General features: G+C 40.0%; 1 protein-coding gene and 1 long non-coding RNA gene across 2 annotated transcripts in view; one reads left to right on the top strand and one right to left on the bottom strand.

The window, feature by feature from the left end:
- The window catches only part of LOC307117027, a 527,365-nt gene that overhangs the window by 100,135 nt on the left and 405,796 nt on the right, over nucleotides 1-21,434 (top strand). The gene's annotated exons all lie outside the window — the stretch shown is intronic.
- Nucleotides 3,840-15,426, bottom strand: LOC307117009 (uncharacterized protein). Its single transcript, XM_079801650.1, has 2 exons — nucleotides 14,788-15,426; nucleotides 3,840-12,024 (listed from the first exon to the last, which is right to left on the bottom strand). The coding sequence occupies exon 2, from the start codon at nucleotides 11,918-11,920 to the stop codon at nucleotides 6,242-6,244; it is 5,679 nt and encodes a 1,892-aa protein (XP_079657776.1). The 5' UTR covers nucleotides 11,921-12,024; nucleotides 14,788-15,426; the 3' UTR covers nucleotides 3,840-6,241.

Here is a 21,434-nt window from a genome sequence, read left to right as displayed (position 1 = left end):
AATGGCTGCACAGAGTGTTATATTACCCCCACGTTGCCCGGGGACATTGACTATAGCCCTTTGGCCAATGATGTTTCTTCCCCGCCTTCGTGTTCTCGCCAGGTTAAAACCAGCCTCATCTACGTAAATGAACTCATGCAGGATCTCGTCTCCATCCATTCGTAAAACTCTCTGAAGAACAGTGTCAGGCAAAATTGTATAGTTCAGTGTAGATCTAGTATACATAGTACAGTACAGTAAAAGAATATGAGACAGTATGCAAGATCACACTGCTATAGTGAATACATACCTCTGCATAATCATGCCGCAGTCGCTTCACCCTTTCGGAATTGCGCTCGAAAGGCACTCGATAAATTTGCTTCATTTGAATATGTTTTTTTTTTAGGATGCGTGCCAGTGTTGATGTTGAGACCTGATGGATATCGTTGAAAGTGGCATGGTTATTGACAATGTTAGCTTGGAGCTGCTTGAGTGTTATAGCATTGTTGGCCAAAACCATGTTTACAATCCCTCCCTCTCCCTCTCTCTCCCTTGTCGCTCCTGACCCTCAATCCTACACTGTAAAAAAAAATTGGGAGGAAAAATTGTGTAAATTGATCATTACATATTGGCCCAATAAATGACTTCCAAATAATTATCGCCATGCAAAAAGATGCATTGTACTAATCATAGCTTAAGGTCTTCACTAAAAATTAAAATTGTATATTCACCGAACATATTTAATTGTGCTCAGTCAATCTATGAAGTCGAAGTGAAAAATCCATGTTGGCTGAACAAGTCCTCCGTCCAAAAAACGGTATACGCATGCGCAAAATGCGCTTGAAAAAAAACGTTAGTGTGGAGATTTCAAACGCGGAGACGCGGGAGCGGCAGCGCGAGCGGAGCCGAACCAGCAGGTGCTGAAGACCGAGACACATTCCCGAGAGAATAGAGAGATGTTCATCTCACAAATACGTTGGTGAGTATTGAGCACTGAAATTATTCTCCAGAGTTTTGCTTTATGACCGGGTATGAAGTTTAAAAGACATTTTGTAGAATCACGAGTTCATGCATTCATTGTTTTCATGAGTGTGTTCTCGTTTACCACATAATTATCTAATGGTAGCCTGTAGCCAATAGTTTTATTTTCCTCATGTCTTATATGTCTAAAACAATAGGTAATAAGGAAATTAAGTCATTTGTGTGATATGTGCGGCATGCGACTGTTGAACACGGTGCGTTTGGCGTCGGTCTCTTTCTGGGCTTAAGTTGCCTTTTAATATCAAACACGTCAAGCTCGTGATTTTCTTATGTCCAGTCATTCGTCCATTATATAATGAAGAAACTTCTGTTCTGTCTCTTGCCAGATGTGATGCAGGGGAGCTTTGTCATTAATGTTAGTTTTTATTTTTATTTGCAGGTTTTTAGCTTACCGTGCCGTGTTTTCTTCACCACAACAAGACATCCTGTTATGCAGAAGACTTCTTGAATGTATTCAGAGTTTTTCCTTATTGAAAATAAGGTATTTTCACCCAAATATCCTGTGTTGGAATTTACTTGTTAATAAAGTAATGTGATAAAATGTCAACCCTGTTGTCTGTTTCTGTATTTTGCTTAATATATTTATGTTTTTAGTCATTTTTGTCTTTTGGGACAGTGAGAAATAAACAATTGTTACTACAATTTAAAATATTTAATTGGACCAACCACACAGTTTCGCTGTAAAACATTTCTCCAATTCAAACATTTCTAGTGACTGATCACATCTAAATTTTTCAATTTGGCCAGCTAAAAAATGTAGATGTGATCGGTCACTAGAAAATTTTTAATTGGATCGGTCTGACATTTTTTACAGTGTTGGTAAATTAAATTTTTCCATTAGCTCAACATATTTCCAATTGAGCCCATGTTAACAGGCTCTTGCCACAATTGATAAAATTACATTTACAGAATTTCACTTGGGCCAATTGAAAACTTTAGATGTAAACAGTCACTAGAAAATTTTCAGTTGGGAAGATTATAAATTTTTTACAGTGTATATATAAAAACAAATCCATACAATAGTACAGTAATTTTACAGGAAAAGGTAACAGAAGTGCTGATAGTGCATAGAATACAGTACTGTAAGCAGTTACTGAAACCGTGCAGATGTTTGTGATATGATGATATTTTTACAGTACCTATTTTCCAGTCGAAATGTTCTTATCACACTTGCCACTGTGTATCAGCTTAGATTTGGCTGTACTCGCAGTCCAGCCTCTCTCAGCGTCAGTCCGTGGTTGACAATGTGATCAACCAGTGTTGCACGGATCTCATTTGTGAGATTCGGTCCTCTTTGAGCACCTTCTTGTCTTCCTCTTCCTCTTTCTCTTCCTCTACCTCTACCTCTTCCTCTACCTCTGCCTCCAGCATGGCCTCCATCTCTTCCTCTGTTGATTGCTCCTCTGTTGATTCCTCCTCCTCCTCCTCCTCCTCCTCCTCCTCCTCCTCCTCCTCCTCTTCCTCCTCCTCCTCCTCTTCCTCCTCTTCCTCCTCTTCCTCCTCGTCGTCTTACTCTTTCTCTGACTCTTTCCATTGTGCTTGTAGACTGAGGAACTCACCTGCTGCTTTTTATAGTGCTTATACACCTGATTGGTGTGTCTACAATTAAGCGAACAAGTGTTTGCACACCTGATGACTGTTTTGAACCAATTGGTTGGACGGTGCGGTAATTTGACAGTCAGTGCTTTGGTAGTGCAAAGAAGTGACTTCATGATAGATTTTTGTGTGTAATGTATGTTAAAGGGTTAGTTCACCCAAAAATGAAAATTCTGTCATTAATTACTCACCCTTATGTCGTTCGACACCCGTAAGACCTCCGTTCATATTCGGAACACAAATGAAGATATTTTTGTTGAAAGCTGATGGCTGAGAAAGGCTTCAGTTAGGCCTCCATTGGCATTCAGTACACTTATACTCCCAAGACCGATAAAAGGCACTTAAAATGTCATTACAAAGTCCATCTCACCACAGTGACTCTACAATAATCTTACGATGCGACGACAATAGTTTTTGTGCGCAAAAAAAAATCAAAATAACACCTTTATCCAGCTTGTTATTGCCTTCCGCGTGTGCCTCCACGACGCATGCGCGAGAATATGACGTAGCGCCGGGGCTCGGGATTCCATGAAATGCACACTTAAGCCCCATTTTGAGCACTACGCCGAGACCTAAAGCACGATCAATGTAGAATCCAACAGCTGAGATACACGCGTCTTCCTCTGCTTGTACACAAATCACTTCTGGGTCATCTGTCCGAACGCCGGATCTGCGTCATATTCTCGCGCATGCGTCGTGGAGGCACACACGGAAGGCAGTAACAAGTTTGAAAAAGGTTTTTAATTTGATTTTTTTTGCGCACAAAAACTATTGTCGTCGCATCGTAAGATTATTGTAGAGTCACTGTGGTGAGATGGACTTTGTAACGATGTTTTGAGTGCCTTTTATCCGTCTTGGGAGTATAAGTGTACTGAATGCCAATGGAGGCCTTTCTCAGCCATCAGCTTTCAACAAAAATATCTTCATTTGTGTTCCGAATATGAACGGAGGTCTTACGGGTCTCGAACGACGTGAGGGTGAGTAATTAATGACAGAATTTTCATTTTTGGGTGAACTAACCCTTTAAGTGTGTTTAGTGTTTTGCAAATCACTGTGTGTAGAGTTTTGCAACAAGTGTGAGGTTGACAATGTGCTTATAGTTGTGCAAATATGGGCTGATGTTTTGCTTCTTGAGTGTAAGGTTTTGCTAATAGTGTACTACTTTTAATTTTAGTGTGTAAGCAATCCAAAAAAACTGTAAATACTTTTTTTTTTTTACATACTGTTTCATAAACTTACATTGTTTGAAAATATTGATTTATAAAGAAAACAGATATTCAGAGTATCTGATTTTGTGCTAGTCCACTTGTAGTGTACATGGGAGTTTACTTCAAATCTTCTGAATTTTACAGCTATCCGTGTTTTCACTGTTATACGGTAGGGGGTGCTATTACACATCTTCTGAAAGAGTACATAATCTCTGGATCAAAACACAGGTGAAGAAGAAGCAGAAACAAGTAATAGTAGATCGCTTACAGAAATGTAAAATAATGCGATCATCCAACTCGATCTCAAGGCAAATTGTACGTATTTGACGAGTTGGTCAATTCGTATGATTTCATACGAATTAACTACTCCTAACCAGTAATAATTTCACTGACAGATAATTTTCGCCAACAACCTTTTTTCTGTGATGAAAATGAGATGGTAACTAAATAAAAAACAGTTTTGGATGACAAAAGCTATGACGGAAATCTACTGTCATTTTCGTCAATTAATAAAAACGTTTTTTATATATACATTTTTGGTTACACAATAAACTGTATTTAATTTAATTCCCATTTAATTCATAGTTAAGAGGAAAGACTTAACTAAAACCATTAAAAAAGATTAATTAAATAAATGTTAACTGAAAAAAAAAAACAATACTCATAACTAATTTGAAGCTTTAGATTACCCTGATATACTAAATAAAACTGAAATACAAAACTAGATGTTTTTTTAAAAACAAACCAAAAAAGTGAACTGAACTCTCTTCTGTGTATTTTTTGAGCTTGAACGGTCAAAAACACAATTATGTCAAAATATCAGTTTTGACATGTATTCAGGTAACAGTCTGTTATGTAATGCTTAAATACTCAATGAATGCATTACAATTGAACTAAACTCATTAGATTTGATCTCAAATCTTATGATTTTTTAGTCGCCTAAAACTAGACTAAAACTAAAAACAATTCAGGTGCCTAAAATATGACTAAAACTTAATGGCATTTTAGTCAAAAGACTACGACTAAAACTATATGAAAATTTGCTGTCAAAATGAACACTGCTCCTAACCCGCCCCTAAAACCTACCCATCACTGCAGTATAGACAAATTGTACGAATTCATACGAATTAGCCACCTCGTACAAATATGTACAAATTAGTCGTGAGATAGCATTGGATCATCAAACATTAAACAGCATATATAAGGTCGAATGAAATGATGACCCAGGAAGGGTTAACAAATGTGAAGCTTTGGGTGTGTTTACGGACTCCATCTACTCCATCTGTGTTTTGATCATCGTTCTGAATCGCATCTGGATGTAGTCTGTGACAAAAATGTGTTTTTCTCAGCTTTTTGCTTAAAATGTTGCTTTTTTTATGAAGCTTACCCACATTCAAGTGTTGATAAAAAGGATGCATGAAGCTAGAATAATATGTATTTAAAATGGAAATAGTTAAAGTACATTTAAAAGTATATTTCTTGTATATAAAAAAATTATACCCAAAATAGGAACATAGCAGTGTATTGAAAGTGCAAAAATAATATAGAATAAGTATGTTATGTTCACTTAAAGAAAACTCAAGTAAGTTGCAATACAAACTTAGTTGTAAACTTGTTGTGTACTCAAAGTTTACAACTGTTACACTTTTTAAACACTAAAAAGTGGGGCAATTTTGTCCTAAGTATTGAAATAGTACACTTATAAGTAAACTTAAATATATACTTGAACTTTACTTAAGTATACTTATGTCTCTTCCTATCGAAGTCTGGCAGAATAATCTGCAGTGACTTTATACTATAAGTCTAAACTCTGGCTATAAGCTGAATGTGATTCTTGTTCGGATAAAAGGAAGTAAAATAATCAAAATTAAATTGATGATGCTTTTATTGGAATGGTTCTTTTCTGAAGCAACAATCCATTTAAATGGATTCATTCCATAATACACCCCGAAAAGTGATGCAATCAGCATTTGTCAAATATTCCATTTTATGCATATAAAACACATTAACTATGTTAATTTTTTACAATACTTTTCTGCTGTGAAAAATACCGTGGACTAATGTATTTCCAAACCTCAAATACAAGATGTATCAAAATAATCTGTTAAATAATGATCAAATATTTTTATGAAAGCAGAATTACTTTCAATAAGGCACAAATCCAAATCTCAACATCCTGACAAGTGCTTTTAACAGTAAGAGAACCAGGTAATTGCCTTACTTTAAGAAGAAATAAACATGTACAATCCACGTCTTGTGCACTATAAACAAAGAACAGCATACATACTACAAAAACTTTTCCATGTCACACCAGACTGCAAATTGGAAGAAAACTGCATTCGTCTACAAAAAAGACAAATCCCTGATATCAGTCACGTTCAAACTCTGGAGCATCCACTGGTTCAGTCTGGATGCTGTCATCTCACACTATCAATTTCCTCTTCAGGTGTGTGTTCTTGTGATATATACACGGGCTCAATGTAAGGATTTACTTCTTTGTTATTCATCTGATAAAAGTCCTGTTTCCTGCTAGGTTCAAAGTCTTCCAGGTCATCGGGAGGAATCATAGATCCTGCCGTCCTGACAACAGACTTCTGTGATGGTACAGGCACTGGAACAAAGCCATGATAAAGCATAAGTGATGGTGTGTTCATAACCTCCAACGATGGAGCCTCAGGAGACTGTACTGGCACTTGCACATAACTTTTAGTTTCTGGGTCAAAGAACGTTTTCGTTTTGACCTGTACTGGCATATCCACCAGAAAGTACTGTCCTGAGTCAGGGTCCTGTAGAAGCTTTCTCTGGGTGATTGGGAAGGACTGCGTTACAAGATTAGTGGTTGGTGCATAAGTATGTTCAATGCTGTTATGGCGCAAAGGTAATGCCTTTGGAGTAGAGTACTGTGATTCTTCTGTTGAAAACTTACCAGTGCTACTTGGCATGTTTCCGTGTTTTTCCCTTAGAAATCTATCCAGACTTTGAGTCCTACGTTCCAGTTTCTTGGGCAAGTATTTTTCATTGCTTCGACCTAATCGATCATTCACCAAATGATCCCCGTCGTGATCTTGTTCTTTCTCAGTGCGATGGCCCATTGAGTCACCAGTTTGACCGGTGTGTCTTTCTTTGTCTTTGGAAGCATGTGGCAGTTTTACACTAGGCTCATTCTCTTGAATCGTGTGACCATTATGGCGTCTAGCATGCTTCTCGCTTCTTTGAGTTTTGGGCTCAGTTGTGTCATTGAGATGCTCGCTGTGTTTACTGCTGATTCTGTCACTGCTGAGCGATCTGTCAAGTATTTTGTCAGTGCTGTGGTGCCTCCGCTCAACCTTGTGATTGACACTTTTGTCACTGCTCCTGCCTTTACGCTCGGATTTGGTTTTAGCTTCAGCCTTTTGTATCCTCCGTGTGGTGAGCTTCATGGCTCGGCGTAGAGCCTTTTCGGTTTTTGGAGGTACAACGGGCGGCTTGTTCTGACCATTGCTGTCATTTCCACTGCAGGCTGAAGCAGATCTCTCGCTGGGTGCCTTGGATCCCTCCTCATCCTCGGCTGGAGCAATGCTCGAATTGTTCTCCTCCATCGCATCCCCTCCGCTTGTTTCATAGCTGTCCAGGCCTTCAGATAAAGTGCTCACAGCAGAGCGCAGCTCCTCCTCCTCAGACACAGAGGTACTCCCAACTGACAGCTTTCTCTCTTTGACTACCGGAAGGGACAAGAAGTGCATTGCTGGTTGGTTCGGTGGTGGACTCTTGATTGATATAGCAGGCATGGCAACTGGGGAATGGACACAGTCCTTGAAGAGTTCCATATCTTGCTCATCTTTCTCAGATCCACTCAAGTGGCCTTTCTGAGACAGCTGTTGACCTATTTCTCGTTGATCCTTGGAGGAAGTATGACTGTGTGATATTTGTGTTAAATGTCTAGCTGACTCAATCAAGCTGTGCACCCACCCCCCTTTGTCCACATTACTCGCTGCAGAAACATCTGACTCACTTTCATGGTTGCTTAAAGAGCAGGAATCTATTGTTGGATTCTGGAAGTTCTCCTTCACCTTTCCATCAACTCTTTCTTTTGCGTAGCAGACCTCTGCTTTACTTAAATCTTCAGGTTGTGATTCATGCAATAGAGAGAGCTCACTTGAGTTTGAAGATCGACTGCTGTGATGTGTTTGTTTACCACTTGATGAGGATACGGAGTGAGATTGTCCAAGGATATCAAATACTGTGATACTGTCCTTTCTGCCATTATTGGATTTGAAAGACTCTGAGGACGGTGTTTCAGAGAGTTCCTCCTCATGTTCATCTACATGTTTTCCTCTCTCTGAGCTTGCAAGTCCAAGAAGTCCACTAAAGAAGTCTTTCACATAGCTTTTACTAGGACCTTTGGATTTGTTCTGCTTGTCTCCAAACTCCTTCGCACTTACAGAACCCTCTTCCTTCTCATTCGTTTTTACCTTGTTGTCTTGCACTTCTTCATTTATGTTGTTTGTGAGATCACGTATAGCTTTTCGGAAGTCTTGGGTGACACTGTGTTTCCTCTTTGAATGTTCCTCACCTCTTTCTGATTCGTTCGAGGAGCTGTTAGACTTTCGTTCACTCTCTGAATCCATCTCCTTGTAGATAATGGAATAAGTCCCACTTTCAGGATCACTAACTGTGAGTTTTGGTGGGACAAATTTATGTTTCATGTTGTCTTTTGGAGCCTTTTCACTGGGTTCCTCTTCCATAGACGTTTCGCAGCTTGCATCTTCAACAGGCTGACCTTTGAGGTTCACCTTACTTTCTTTGTCGTATTTCTCTTTCAGAGCCAATACATTTCCTCTAATGGGGCCTCGATTCTTTGATTGACTTGACTGAACTTTGTTAACTTCCCTACTTTCCATTTCCTCAGTTTTGACTGAAGTGTCACCTTCTCTTTTAAAGTCAGTCTTTTCACCTACTTTGTCATTACTATGAGAATTACTTCTCCCTCTTCTTGGGGGTATCTCAGGTTTAAAGGAACTAACGGCCAACTCTTCCTCACACTGTCCCACACTGCGAATATTGCTACTTTTCAAACGATCACCCTTTTTTGTGCATTTCTTTGCATGACTTATATTTTTATTAATCAACTCTTTCTTTTGGCATATTTTATCATCCTTGCTTACATTATCTGTGTTGCTTTCTTGATTGTCTTGGCACAATCTGTCTCTTTCATTATGTTTTATAGGTCCTGCATGTTGGCACTGCCCAATAGATGCTTCCTGCTTACAGGGCCTGGCTAATTTTACCTTAGGCACATGACTTTTGCCATGTTTGGCCATGTCTTCTGACATCGTTTGAACAGTCTGCCTATTTGTTTTAAAAGCAGATACAGTATTCTGACCTTTACCTTCTTTTGCGCTTTTCCCTCTGTCATTCAGCATGGACTTACTAGACAATTGGTCCTCTCCACTGGTGGGTAACTCAATACCACCTTGAGGTTTTTCACAATCAACTCTTTTTATATCAATGAGAGAACATCCTTCATCTGAGACAGCCTTACTTTTCAACTTTCGTTGCTCTCGTTCAGCAATTACTTCCTCTAAAGCCATTTTGGCCAGGTCGTACTTATCAATGACAACATTCTCTCTCTTTAAGGGTGCATTTGTCTTATTTGGCACCTGTTCCATTGGTGCAAATAGTGCTCTCTTTTCAGAAATGTTTCTTTTTATTGTTTCAGAGTTTCCTTTTTGAGTTTCCAAACCGCTCTTTGACGTCATACTGCTGTGGTCTTTAGCCTCTCCTCTTACATGAACCCTTTCCTTCAATAGTGCTCCATCCATTACTTTATCTTTATGTATGTTTGCAATATGCTCCTCTTGCCTTATCGCTTTTGTTTTTGTATTTTTGGAATGCCTGGACCACTTGTCATTTTCATTTTTATCCTTAATAGTCAACAGTCCCTTTTCTGGATTCGAACTATCATTATCATGATGATTATCATCATCTGTACTTACAAATCTCTGACTTTTAATGTAGTTGTTCTGTCGTGCAGAAAATACATGCTTTGCTCCTTTTTCCTTTCTGTGTGGTTCCTTGTCTTTAACAGGGCTTTTCTGTGCATCGACTATTCCTGTAGTTTTCAACCTATCCTTAATTTGATTTGTACCATCACTAATGACTTGCTCTTCCAGGGTTGTTAAACCTACACATGGACTTTTACCAGATTTGTTTTCAAGAGATCTTTCGCTATTTAAACCTACAGTGGGTTTAGGGGCATTAAGCATTGACTCTGAGGGATTATTTTTGCTTTGCAACTCTGCACCTTTAAATAATTTACTTGGATAATTATGCTCTGTGTCATGATCATTGCTGGCTTTATCGGTGAAAACCTGAGAACTGGTTTCAACCACAGTTTGAGCATTTGCTCTAATATTATTCTCCTCAGGACTAGTTTTCCTGTAAAGTTGTAGTGACGGGTAAGATGCCTTGTTACCCGCAGGACTCCTGTTTGATTTTAATTTTCCAGATTGAAGCAGACTCAATGCCAAATAGTCATCTGGCATCCCGCCATTTTCAGGAGAGCAAGTTTGAGTGTCTGCAGTTTCCAACAAGGGACTCATCTGAGAGACGATGGCTTTGTGACGAGCAGGTGAAATAGTTGTAACTCCTGAAATATCTTGTATTTCAAGGCCATTTTTTGACACTTCAGGCTGGGGAGACTCTTTGCTTTTATTCGCCACATCCAGACCTCTAAACTTAGGTGGACTGTACATTGTCTTAACCCGTTTTCTGTTGTCTTTGAGATTGAATAACAAGCTTGATGCTATGGATTTGTACCCCTCTCTCTTAATCTCAGGTGACGGATGCACTTCCCTATCTGGGAGTAGTGCGCCCTCCATGGCAATGGGTGAGAGCACAGTTTGCAGTATCTCTGAGGTTCCTGTCCCGTGTCTGGAGGGTATCACTGGTGTCAACAGCTGTGAAATACTGAAAGGAGTTGAACTAGCAGAGGTCTGGTCCTCTATTGTCTTCACGTCTTTAAAAGCCTGTGCACTCCTTTCTCCAGTGCTTGTCCTCTCGCAAGCTGAGTTGATGGAATGCCCCACAGGAGCAGCACTTTTTGCTCTACTTCTGCTTTTTCGCCAAGGAACGCAAGGTTCTGCCCTTTCTGAATTACATCTCTGTTCAGAGGTAAGCGGAGGGGCCTTTGTGGGAATATTGTGCTGGATGTGCTCTTTCTCTGGTTTCGGGGGTATACTAGGTGCTGTGGATTGTACAGGTGCAAGCTGTGGTTTAAGCGAAAGAGTCTCACTTTGTTTAGGACACTTCTCGACTTCTTTTTCCTCTGATGGGGGAAAACTTAATTTATAATGTCCATGTGCTGCAGTTAATTCTTTGTAAAGAGGGGAGTCATACCATTCAGGTGGCCTATTGCTTAACAAAATCTCCGATATGTGCTCCTGACCAATGGGGAATTTATTAAAATCCCCCCATGACAAGAACGGGCTGAATTCACTGTGGAGGAAAAAGTTTATGGAATTCAGTTTTCTCAGTTTGTTGTTTTTGCTGTGCTTACTCTTAGAGGATATTTCCGAGGGAAGCAACGCATCCTTGCTTTGCTTCTTGGCAGATCCTTTTTCGTCTGATTTTAGATGGTTCTTGGCTTGGGAAAGATGTTCCGCCGTTAAACTGTGGTAATCTGAAGAAAACTCAGACAGCTCTCGTCGGATGCTGAGTAGGGCAGATTTATCCCATGAATCACCGTTTGTCATCTTGGTGTTCTCACCATTCTTTTTGGCTGAAAATACTGCAAAAAGTGCAGAGTCTTTGGATGGCTTATTTGATCTACTCAATAGATCATTCGCTCCATTAAGGGGGTGAGAATTAAGTTTTTTGACAGCAGAAAATGAGCTGTCCTGAGTCTTTTTTGAGACGTCCTCCACCACTGGCTTGTGGCAGCTGACTGGAGAGGGGGAAAACTCTGAGTCATTGTAAATTGCTTCATCTCCAATGCACAGACTCTTGAAAGCTCGATCCGTCAGGCTCATGACCTCACGGTCTATTTCATCCATAAAGCTATCGAGATAGCGGAGGTGCTGAATGCTTGTCCTGTGACGCTTCTCCTGGTTGCTCATGATGAATGCGTTTGCCCAGTTCCCTCAGTGTGACGCAGAATTGACCTGGCTTGACACTTATTGCATTGTCATCACCAGATATTGGAGATTACATTGTGATATTCCTGCAAAAAAAGAGAGAAAATGTATCAGTTTGCGCAATGACGGCCAAAATCATGTTTTTTAAATATTGTTTTGACCTCAGATGTGGTTGGTAATCCAGCCTGTGACTATGTACAGTAAAGAAAGATCCGCCATGCCAAACACCAACTATTTTTAGAAGAAGGCAGATGTCTCTCTGCCCTTTCACATACACAGGCCACCTGCATAACCCTTGGCAATCGTTTAAAACAAATGGATTTTCAAACTATGCAGAGGATTTTTAGGTGTGCCCTGTTCAACAGATCTACTTTTTAAAACAGAATACTTCGGTCAGCATTGTTGAATTGTGTCAAAGAAGTTATCCAACAATTTTTTCCTCATTATTTGCAATCCAAACAACACAAATTAGTCATCATGCAGTTGTTTCTTTGCAGCTGTTGTACTGTGTGGATCAGGGGTCTCCACACTCGGTCCTGGAGGGCCGCTGTCCTGCAGAGTTTAGCTCCAACCCCAATTAAACACACCTGAACCAGCTAATCAGTGTCTAACTAGGGCCTTGTAAGACACTGATTAGCTAGTTCGGGTGTGTTTATTTGAGGTTGGAGCTAAACTCTGCAGGACAGCGGCCCTCCAGGACCGAGTGTGGAGACCCCTGGTGTGGATGATCCTGGTATAACTCATTAACCCATATTTATCCTCTGACCTGAATCCATTAACCAGCACTCATCACAACTTATATGTGACCCAGGACCACAAAACCAGTCATGAGCTATATTTGTATATGTATAATGTACAATACATTGTATGGGTCAAAATTATCGATTTTTTCTTTTGTGCCAAAAAATCATTAGCCTGGTCCTACCAGACTCTCGTACATTTAATTTGTACAGCGAGTCTGGCCACTCTCCATTGACAAGCGTTTACTTCCTTGAAGGCGGGTACTCTGTTGAAGTTTAAAACTATTGGATCTGCCATAACCAATCGCTAACGTTTGGTCGTGACGTATGTCATCTCAAACTAGCCCATGACATCAACGTCATCGTTCTCAGCCACTCCCTCTGTTCGCTGATTGGACCGGTTAAAATTTTATCAGAGAAAACCGGAGAGTATACCGCAATCCCAGACGGAGTACTGAAGGAAAATGAGAATTGAGCGGAAGTACATAAGAGGGCGGAGCCAGGCTAAAAAATCATTAGGATATTAAAGGATTAGTTCACTTCAAAACGAAAATTTCCTGTTATTTTACTCACCCCCATCTCATCCAAGATGTTCATGTCTTTCTTTCTTCAGTCGAAAAGAAATTACGTTTTTTGAGCAAAACATTCCAAGATTGTTCTCCATATAATGGACTTTAATGGCAACCAACAGTTGAAGGTCCAAATCAATGCAGTTTCAAAGGAAGGGCTTCAGAGGCTCTGCACGATCCCAGACGAAGCTTATCTAGACAAACCATCGGCCATTTTAAAAAAAAACTATTAAAAAATGTATATACTTTTTAACCTAAATTGCTCATCTTGCCCTGCGGAGCGCCACAGATTGCGTAATTACATCGGAAAGGTCACGTTAGACGTAAGCGGAAGTACCGCCCCAAGCGAATGTGTGAGGACTAATACTAATGCCCTTTACCAAAAAAACTTCAAAATCGTCGGACATCGTTGTCTTACCTTTTTTTGCTAAAGAACGTTTGTATTAGTCTTCGCATGTGCGCGTTGTAAAAATGGGGGTGGTACTTCTGCCTACGCCGTGACCTTTCAGAAGTGATTACGCAATCAGCGGTGTCGCAGAGCAGCGCAAGATGAACAATTTAGGTTAAAAAGTATATTTAAAAGGGCCGATGGTTTGTCTAGATAAGCCTCGTCTGAGATTGTGCAGAGCCTCTGAAGCCCTTCCTTTGAAACTACATTGATTTGGACTTTCAACCATTGGTTGCCATTGAAGTCCATTATGTGGAGAAAAATCCTGGAATGTTTTCCTCAAAAAACGTCATTTCTTTTCGACCGAAGAAAGAAAGACGTGAACATCTTGGATGAGATGGGGGTGAGTAAAATATATTTTCATTTTAAAGTGAACTAAGATATTTTTGTAAATTTCCTACTGTAGATATATCAAACATGTATTATTAGTAGTAATTTGCATTGCTAAGGACTTCATTTGGACAACTTTAATGGTGATTTTCTCAATATTTCGATTTTTTTGCACCCTCAGATTCAACATTTTCAAATAGTTGCATCTCGGGCAAATATTGTGCTATTAGGATGGTTAAATATTAAACTATCCAAACAAACCATACACCAATGGAGCGTTTATTTATTCAGCTTTCATATGATGTATACATCTTAATTTCAAAAAGATTTACCCTTATGACTGGTTTTGTGGTCCAGGGTCACATATCTGTCATAGAATGGCAATATAGAATTATTACACATTTCTGTGCGACTCTTGGAATGTCATCTCAGAAAGGTCAAGAGCTGACCATGCAAGGACAAATCTCAAGATATATTTATGAGCATGTAAAGGCGTGCACTAAGTGGCCAAGAAGATTTGGACAGCGCAAATTTTTCCACCGCCCATAATTCTGTATCAACTTGCAGTCGGGAAATTTCCCCACATCTGTTACTTTATTTATGTGAAAGAAGATCTACAGTACAGTGATAAAGCCCTGACTAACCTCAAGGAAAGTTTTGACTATCATAAAATTATGAAAATGTGAAAGAGCTTTTTTATTATTGAAAGGAAAATATCATTTACCTTAGGAATTAATTTGACAGTATATGTTTATTCCATACCTTATTTCAAGTTCTGTATTGCATCCATGGACAAATCCTTAAAGGTAAATTTCACACAAGCCACCAAGTGAAGTCAGACTTCTCCGTTACTCCATACAAGAACGCCATGAAAATGCTCTTCACTGAACACGACATGAAGCTCATGATAGAGATCCATGTTGAAGTAAGCACTTGAAGGAGGCTGGGGAAGAACGAACAGAACACACCCCACCGAAATAGCTGCCGGCAAGGCCAGCGCTGCAACACAGGAAGAAGTTAGTGATCGCAAATAACCGAGCGACTGTTTGGTGTCGAGTGGGCGACAGATGAAATAGAAATGGTCATCTGCTATTTTGGTAGCGGTAGCTTGAGGACCTTAGCCGTCTATCCCTCTCCAATCCCACTGAGACTACAACATTTCACATTAGCACAGAGCTCTGGACACATGGGATGTTGTTGTATGGTGGCTGGTGTGAGTAGGAGTCATTTTTCTCACAAACAGGGGCGGTAAATATAGCCGCTTGCATCACCCCACAGCAGTGTCACCAAACTCAAAGTGTAGGATGAGTGGCTAATGGAGTCCGATTACCATGACAGAATGCCCACAGTTGTTAAGCAGGTCCTGCTTGTGTCTTTCTAGTACTTCTGCCTCTGAACGAGGAAAACATATTAGCTTAGGCTCTGTCTTAACGCCGCATTATGTAAATGTGTTTATTTGGCTATGCTCTTCACACCTGCACCCTATCATAGAGGGTTATTTAAGTGGCTCTATTTGGGGAAGCCTGTATTTCATACAGTAATCGCCTGTCTTTCTTTCTGGCACACCTTTCATATCTCAGCTTATCTGTCACACGCCTGATTCTCCACTGTACAAGGTCAGACTCTCAGGAATATTGATCGTTTTAACAGTAAAGGCCAGTTCATGATAACTATAATGATATCATTCTATGAGAATATACACTCTAAAAATTATTGGGTTGTTTTTTTTAACCCAAAAGTTTGGGTTTAGTCTGCTGGGTCATTTTATTGGGTTATTTTTTTTTTTTTTTACATTTTTATCCCAGTGTGCTGGGTCACTCTGAAAAATGCTGGGTTGTTTTTTAACCCCGAATGTTGGGTTCAGTCTGCTGGGTCATTTTATTGGGTTATTTTGAACATTTTTACCCGTGTGCTGGGTCACCCTGAAAAATGCTGGGTTGTTTTTTTAACCCGAATGTTGGGTTCAGTCCGCTGGGTAATTTTATTGGGTTATTTTTAGAATTTTTACCCATGTGCTGGGTCACCCTGAAAAATGCTGGGTTGTTTTTTTAACCCGAATGTTGGGTTCAGTCTGCTGTGTCATTTTATTGGGTTATTTTTAACATTTTTACCTGTGTGCTGGGTCACTCTGAAAAATGCTGGGTTGTTTTTTTTACCCAAATGTTGGGTTCAGTACGGTGGCCCAGTAGTGCACAACACAACAAAATTTGAAAAGCATACATAAGTTCACAACACAACGAAATAAATCCACAACACAACGGAATGAAACCATAACACAACGAAATCAAGACACAACACAACGAAATCAAGTCACAACACAACGAAATCAAGTCACAACACAAAGCAAAATCCACAACACAACGAAAAGTCCACAACACAACGAAATAAATCCACAACACAACGAAATCAAGCCACAACACAAAGAAAAATCCACAACACAACAAAATCAAGCCACAACACAACGAAAAATCCACAACACAACGAAAAGTCCACAACACAACGAAATAGCCACAACACAACGGAAATGCTCCCGACCACTAGGGGACTAGTGGAGTGCGGTGAAGTTAGTTTTCCTTGCCTTGTTCTATATAGATTCGCCAATCTCACAAATATTTAAACACTACGATCAGTTTTAAGTGTGCAGTTGTATATCGACATGAAATATCAATTAAAAATCACTTACGTGCATAATAGCTGCATATTTATACTCGAGAACGCTTTGACCCGCTGCCTCGGCGCTAAGGGAGCGTCTGCCAATTCCACCAAGTTGAAAAATAATTTGTATGAATTAAATTAACTTTTTTTTAAATTTTCAAATTCCAATGTTGTGTTGTGCATTATTAAGTTAATTTTACCAATACAATCAAGCTGTGGAATTTTAACATGTCTGTTTTTAAATGTTAAAAGTAATTTTAATTCATACAAATTATACGTTTCAACCAATTGGTGGAATTGGCAGACGTTCCCTTAGCGCCGTGGTATCGGGTCAAAGCATTCTCGAGCATAAATATGCAGCTATAATGCATGTAGGTGATTTTAAATTAAAATTTCATATAGATAAACAATGGTTAGCCTACATACTGTTAAAACTAATTGTGGTATTGATTTATTTGTAAGATTGCAGACTCTATAGAACAGTGCAAACTTTACAGCGCTCCGAGTGCCCCCGAGTGGTCGGGAGCATTTCCGTTGTGTTGTGGCTATTTCGTTGTGTTGTGGACTTTTCTTTGTGTTGTGGCTTGATTTCGTTGTGTTGTGGATTTTTCTTTGTGTTGTGGCTTGATTTCGTTGTGTTGTGGATTTATTTCGTTGTGTTGTGGACTTTTCGTTGTGTTGTGGCTTGATTTCGTTGTGTTGTGGCTTGATTTCGTTGTGTTGTGGCTTGATTTCGTTGTGTTGTGGATTTATTTCGTTGTGTTGTGAACTTATGTATGCTTTTTAAATTTCGTTGTGTTGTGCACTACTGGGCCACCGTAGTTCAGTCTGCTGGGTCATTTTATTGGGTTATTTTTAAACATTTTACCCGTGTGCTGGGTCACTCTGAAAAATGCTGGGTTGTTTTTTTAACCCAAATGTTGGTTTCAGTCCGCTGGGTAATTTTATTGGGTTATTTCTAACATTTTTACCCGTGTGCTGGGTCACTCTGAAAAATGCTTTGTTGTTTTATAACCCCGAATGTTGGGTTCAGCCTGCTGGGTCATTTTATTGGGTTATTTTGAACATTTTTACCCGTGTGCTAAGTCACTCTGAAAAATGCTGGGTTGTTTTTTTAACCCTAATGTTGGGTTCAGCCTGCTGGGTCATTTTATTGGGTTATTTTTAACATTTATACCCGTGTGCTAAGTCACTCTGAAAAATGCTGGGTTGTTTTTTTTACCCAAATGTTGGGTTCAGCCTGCAGGGTCATTTTATTGGGTTATATTTAACATTTTTACCCATGTGCTGGGTCACTCTGAAAAATGCTGGGTTGTTTTTTTTTACCCAAATGTTGGGTTCAGCCTGCAGGGTCATTTTATTGGGTTATATTTAACATTTTTACCCATGTGCTGGGTCACTCTGAAAAATGCTGGGTTGTTTTTTTAACCCAAATGTTGGGTTCAGCCTGCTGGGTCATTTTATTGGGTTATTTTGAAAAAACTTTCCTGTGTGCTGGGTCACTCTGAAAAATGCTGGGTTGTTTTTTTTTAACCCAATGCTGGGTTCAGCCTGCTGGGTCATTTTATTTGGTTATTTTTAATATTTTTACACGCTGCTGGGTCATCACATACCTACCCAGCGCTGGGTCAATGTAACCCAATGTTGGGTAGTCTGTGCCAATCCGGTTAAAACTGGATCATTTTGTGTTCTGTTCTGAGAGGAAACTTCCTGAGGGGAAAACTTCCTTATTCCTATCAAATGATTACATGTAAGTCACAGCTAACGTCGTCTGGAAACGCTAGCCGAACGATGAGCCGGCGGCACTAGGACGCTTCACCTCCCGCCAAACGAATGCGCGCCCTGGCCTGAAACACGTCATCGCTGTCCTGCTCCGCTGTTGATCTAGTGCACTAGCGGCGCGGCTGTGGTCGGGCTATACGTTTGACGGGTTGAAACTTAAATGTCTGACAGACGAGATGGCACAAGGTAAAGCTGTTTTTATGTAACTTTTCAAAAATGAATATAAGATTGTTATTTAATGAACTGGAACAGCCTCTGATAGCAGTTTTCTTCCCACAGATTCCCATTGGCTGCTGTTGCTGCTCCTGTCACGGCCTAAAACATTTACTAAATGTATCTAATTTATTTTTGTTAAATGACCCATATGACTGGTTTTGTGGTCCAGGGTCACATATCTGTCATGGAATGGCAATATAGAATTATTACACATTTCTGTGCGACTCGAATGTCATCTCAGAAAGGTCAAGAGCTGACCATGCAAGGACAAATCTCGAGATATATTTATGAGCATGTAAAGGCGTGCACTAAGTGGCCAACAAGATTTGGACAGTGCACATTTTTTTCCTGTCACGTCCTAAAACATTTACTAAATGTGTTTGAGTATTTTATGACTGGAAAGGACTGACTTGCCATTGAAAAAATTTTTTGTATATGAACTGTTCCTGTCCTGTATAGCCCATAACAGAGATTTTAGAGTGCATTTTTATTATTTGAAATGAAAAACCTTCAATATCAAATTGACTGACCCAGCACTTTCACAAAACAAAATGTATAAAATCCAACAAGCTGGATAAAAATAACCCAGCATGTGTTTTGTCCAATATTTACCCAGCGCTGGGTTCCGAAGCCCACACTACAGCTATACTGATAACAACACAGAGGAACAATATTGCTGGAATCACTTTTAAAGCAATTTATTCCAGCTGATAAATGATAAAAGCATTGACAAGCAATCAGAATCCATCAGACTTTAAGAGATCATGCATTAAATCTGGCAGAGGACAAATCTGCAGTAACTGCGACTTTCATGCAACTTTAGTTATCGTTGTATTCATCTTCATAGTTTTCATTGGCGTGAACATGCCTTTCAACAAATTTGGTAACACTTTACTTAAAGGTCCCATGGCATGAATTTTTCATTTTATGAGGTTTTTCAACATTAATATGAGTTCCCCTAGCCTGAATATTGTCCCCAAGTGGATAGAAATGTTGATCGGTGTAAACCGAGTTCTGGCTGTCTTTCTCTGCCTTTGAGAAAATGACAGGCCAGACGAGCCAATCCTGAAGTCTCCTGGTTTGACGTCCAAGCAGGAACGGTTACCTCCCTTTCCTCCGCCCAGAGAATCTGGCACACCCATGCAAGCGCTAAATTTGTGGCTTGTGAACGAGTGAATGCTGGCAGTTTCTCAGTGTTTGGATGTACAAATGAAAACAGAAGTCTTTTTTCATTTCCTTCTAATCTGTGATCAGTAATTTCTGATGTGTAGCTAATTATTTATTATTCGTGCACACACTGCGGCTTCTCTCTCTCCCGACAGAGCGGTGTTTTCGTCATCTTGTGAGTCAGTGTTTTGTACGTCCTTGTCGCGTCTATCTGTTCTACAGTCGTGTGCATACAGTCGTTTCTGCTCAACATCAGCAGAGTAACATCTTTAGAGATAAACCTCACACACGCCGAAGCTCGGCCTTCAACATCCCCGACCCCCAGTACTGCATCTGGCCCACAGCGGAGGCACCAAACGCGGCGCGAGTTTAAGCAGAAGGGGGGTAAGCGTGAGGGTATCCGGGCTAGCCAGCTATCCCCACAATAAACTGGATTACATTCGATTACTGCTGTTGTGTCTTTGTTTGCGCTGTGTACTCAATGCGCGTCACTGACGCTTTTCATATGATAGGAACATATCTAAAAATAATGCTATAATCAACACTTACTAGTAACTCGTTCATCTCGACAGCTGTAATGGTACATTGCATGTGTTACAAAGTTGGTAATAATGATGAAGACGGACTCGGTGTGACTGGGACTCGTGTTTATTCAGAACTCTCAGATACTGACTGACAGCGCTCTCACAACTCAGTAGTTACTATAAATAACTTTGCTAGCAATCGCTGAGCTCCGTCTCTGGTACATTAATGATGTCCGGTTCGCGAACAAATCTTTCTTTTGAACCGGTTCTTTTTAGTGAACCGAATCAGTTCACCAAATCGGACTGAATCGTTCTAAAGGGTTCGCGTCTCGAGTCAGCGCTGATTCATAATTTACTAAAGTTACTAACTGCCTGACATGAGTGACAGCCCCTCCGACTAGAAATAGACTAATAACCTGAAGTATATTCTGTAACTACAACCGTTCACTGAACTGAGACTGACACAACTGATGTGAAGTGAACTCAGGTCCATCCGTCTCTCTGGCAGCAGCTCGTGCGTCGTAGACCTCGTTAAACCACGCCCCCTCCGCTCATTTCAAATGCAAAGATGTCAGCCAATCACAACAGTGGGCGTTTTTACTGAAGTCTCACAGCAGACTCTTGAAACGCCTCTTGAAACAGGGCATTCAGCCACAAGGCAAACAGCAGTATTGAAAAAATGCCTTTTATTTCTAAATTATGACATTTTGTGAAGTTTTAGTAAATAATTTCGGGAGGAACATCTAAATAATGGAGCACGCCAGATAATGTAACCTAATCAAACCCAAGTGGAGCACATCCAGATAATTAAAACCTAATTAAACACGAGTGGAGCATACTGAACTAATCAATTCAATCAACAACAGGAGGAGTGTTTATATACAGCTGACTCACCTTCCTTTCGTTGACAGTTTCTTAGCATCCCTCCACCACCCCATCTCCTCACTTTGATTGAATAAAAACCTATTAGACGTCAACTCAATCCATAATGCAATACAGTCTAGTTCTAGACCAATCCTATCACGGGGGGGATACTCTCGGTTCGGGCCAAAATTCTGAGCCCGG

The sequence above is a fragment of the Gobio gobio genome (genome assembly GCF_949357685.1).
Source record: "Gobio gobio genome assembly, chromosome: 20".
Classification (NCBI taxonomy): Eukaryota; Metazoa; Chordata; class Actinopteri; order Cypriniformes; family Gobionidae; genus Gobio; species Gobio gobio.
This window is presented reverse-complemented; position numbering and strand designations above follow the sequence as displayed.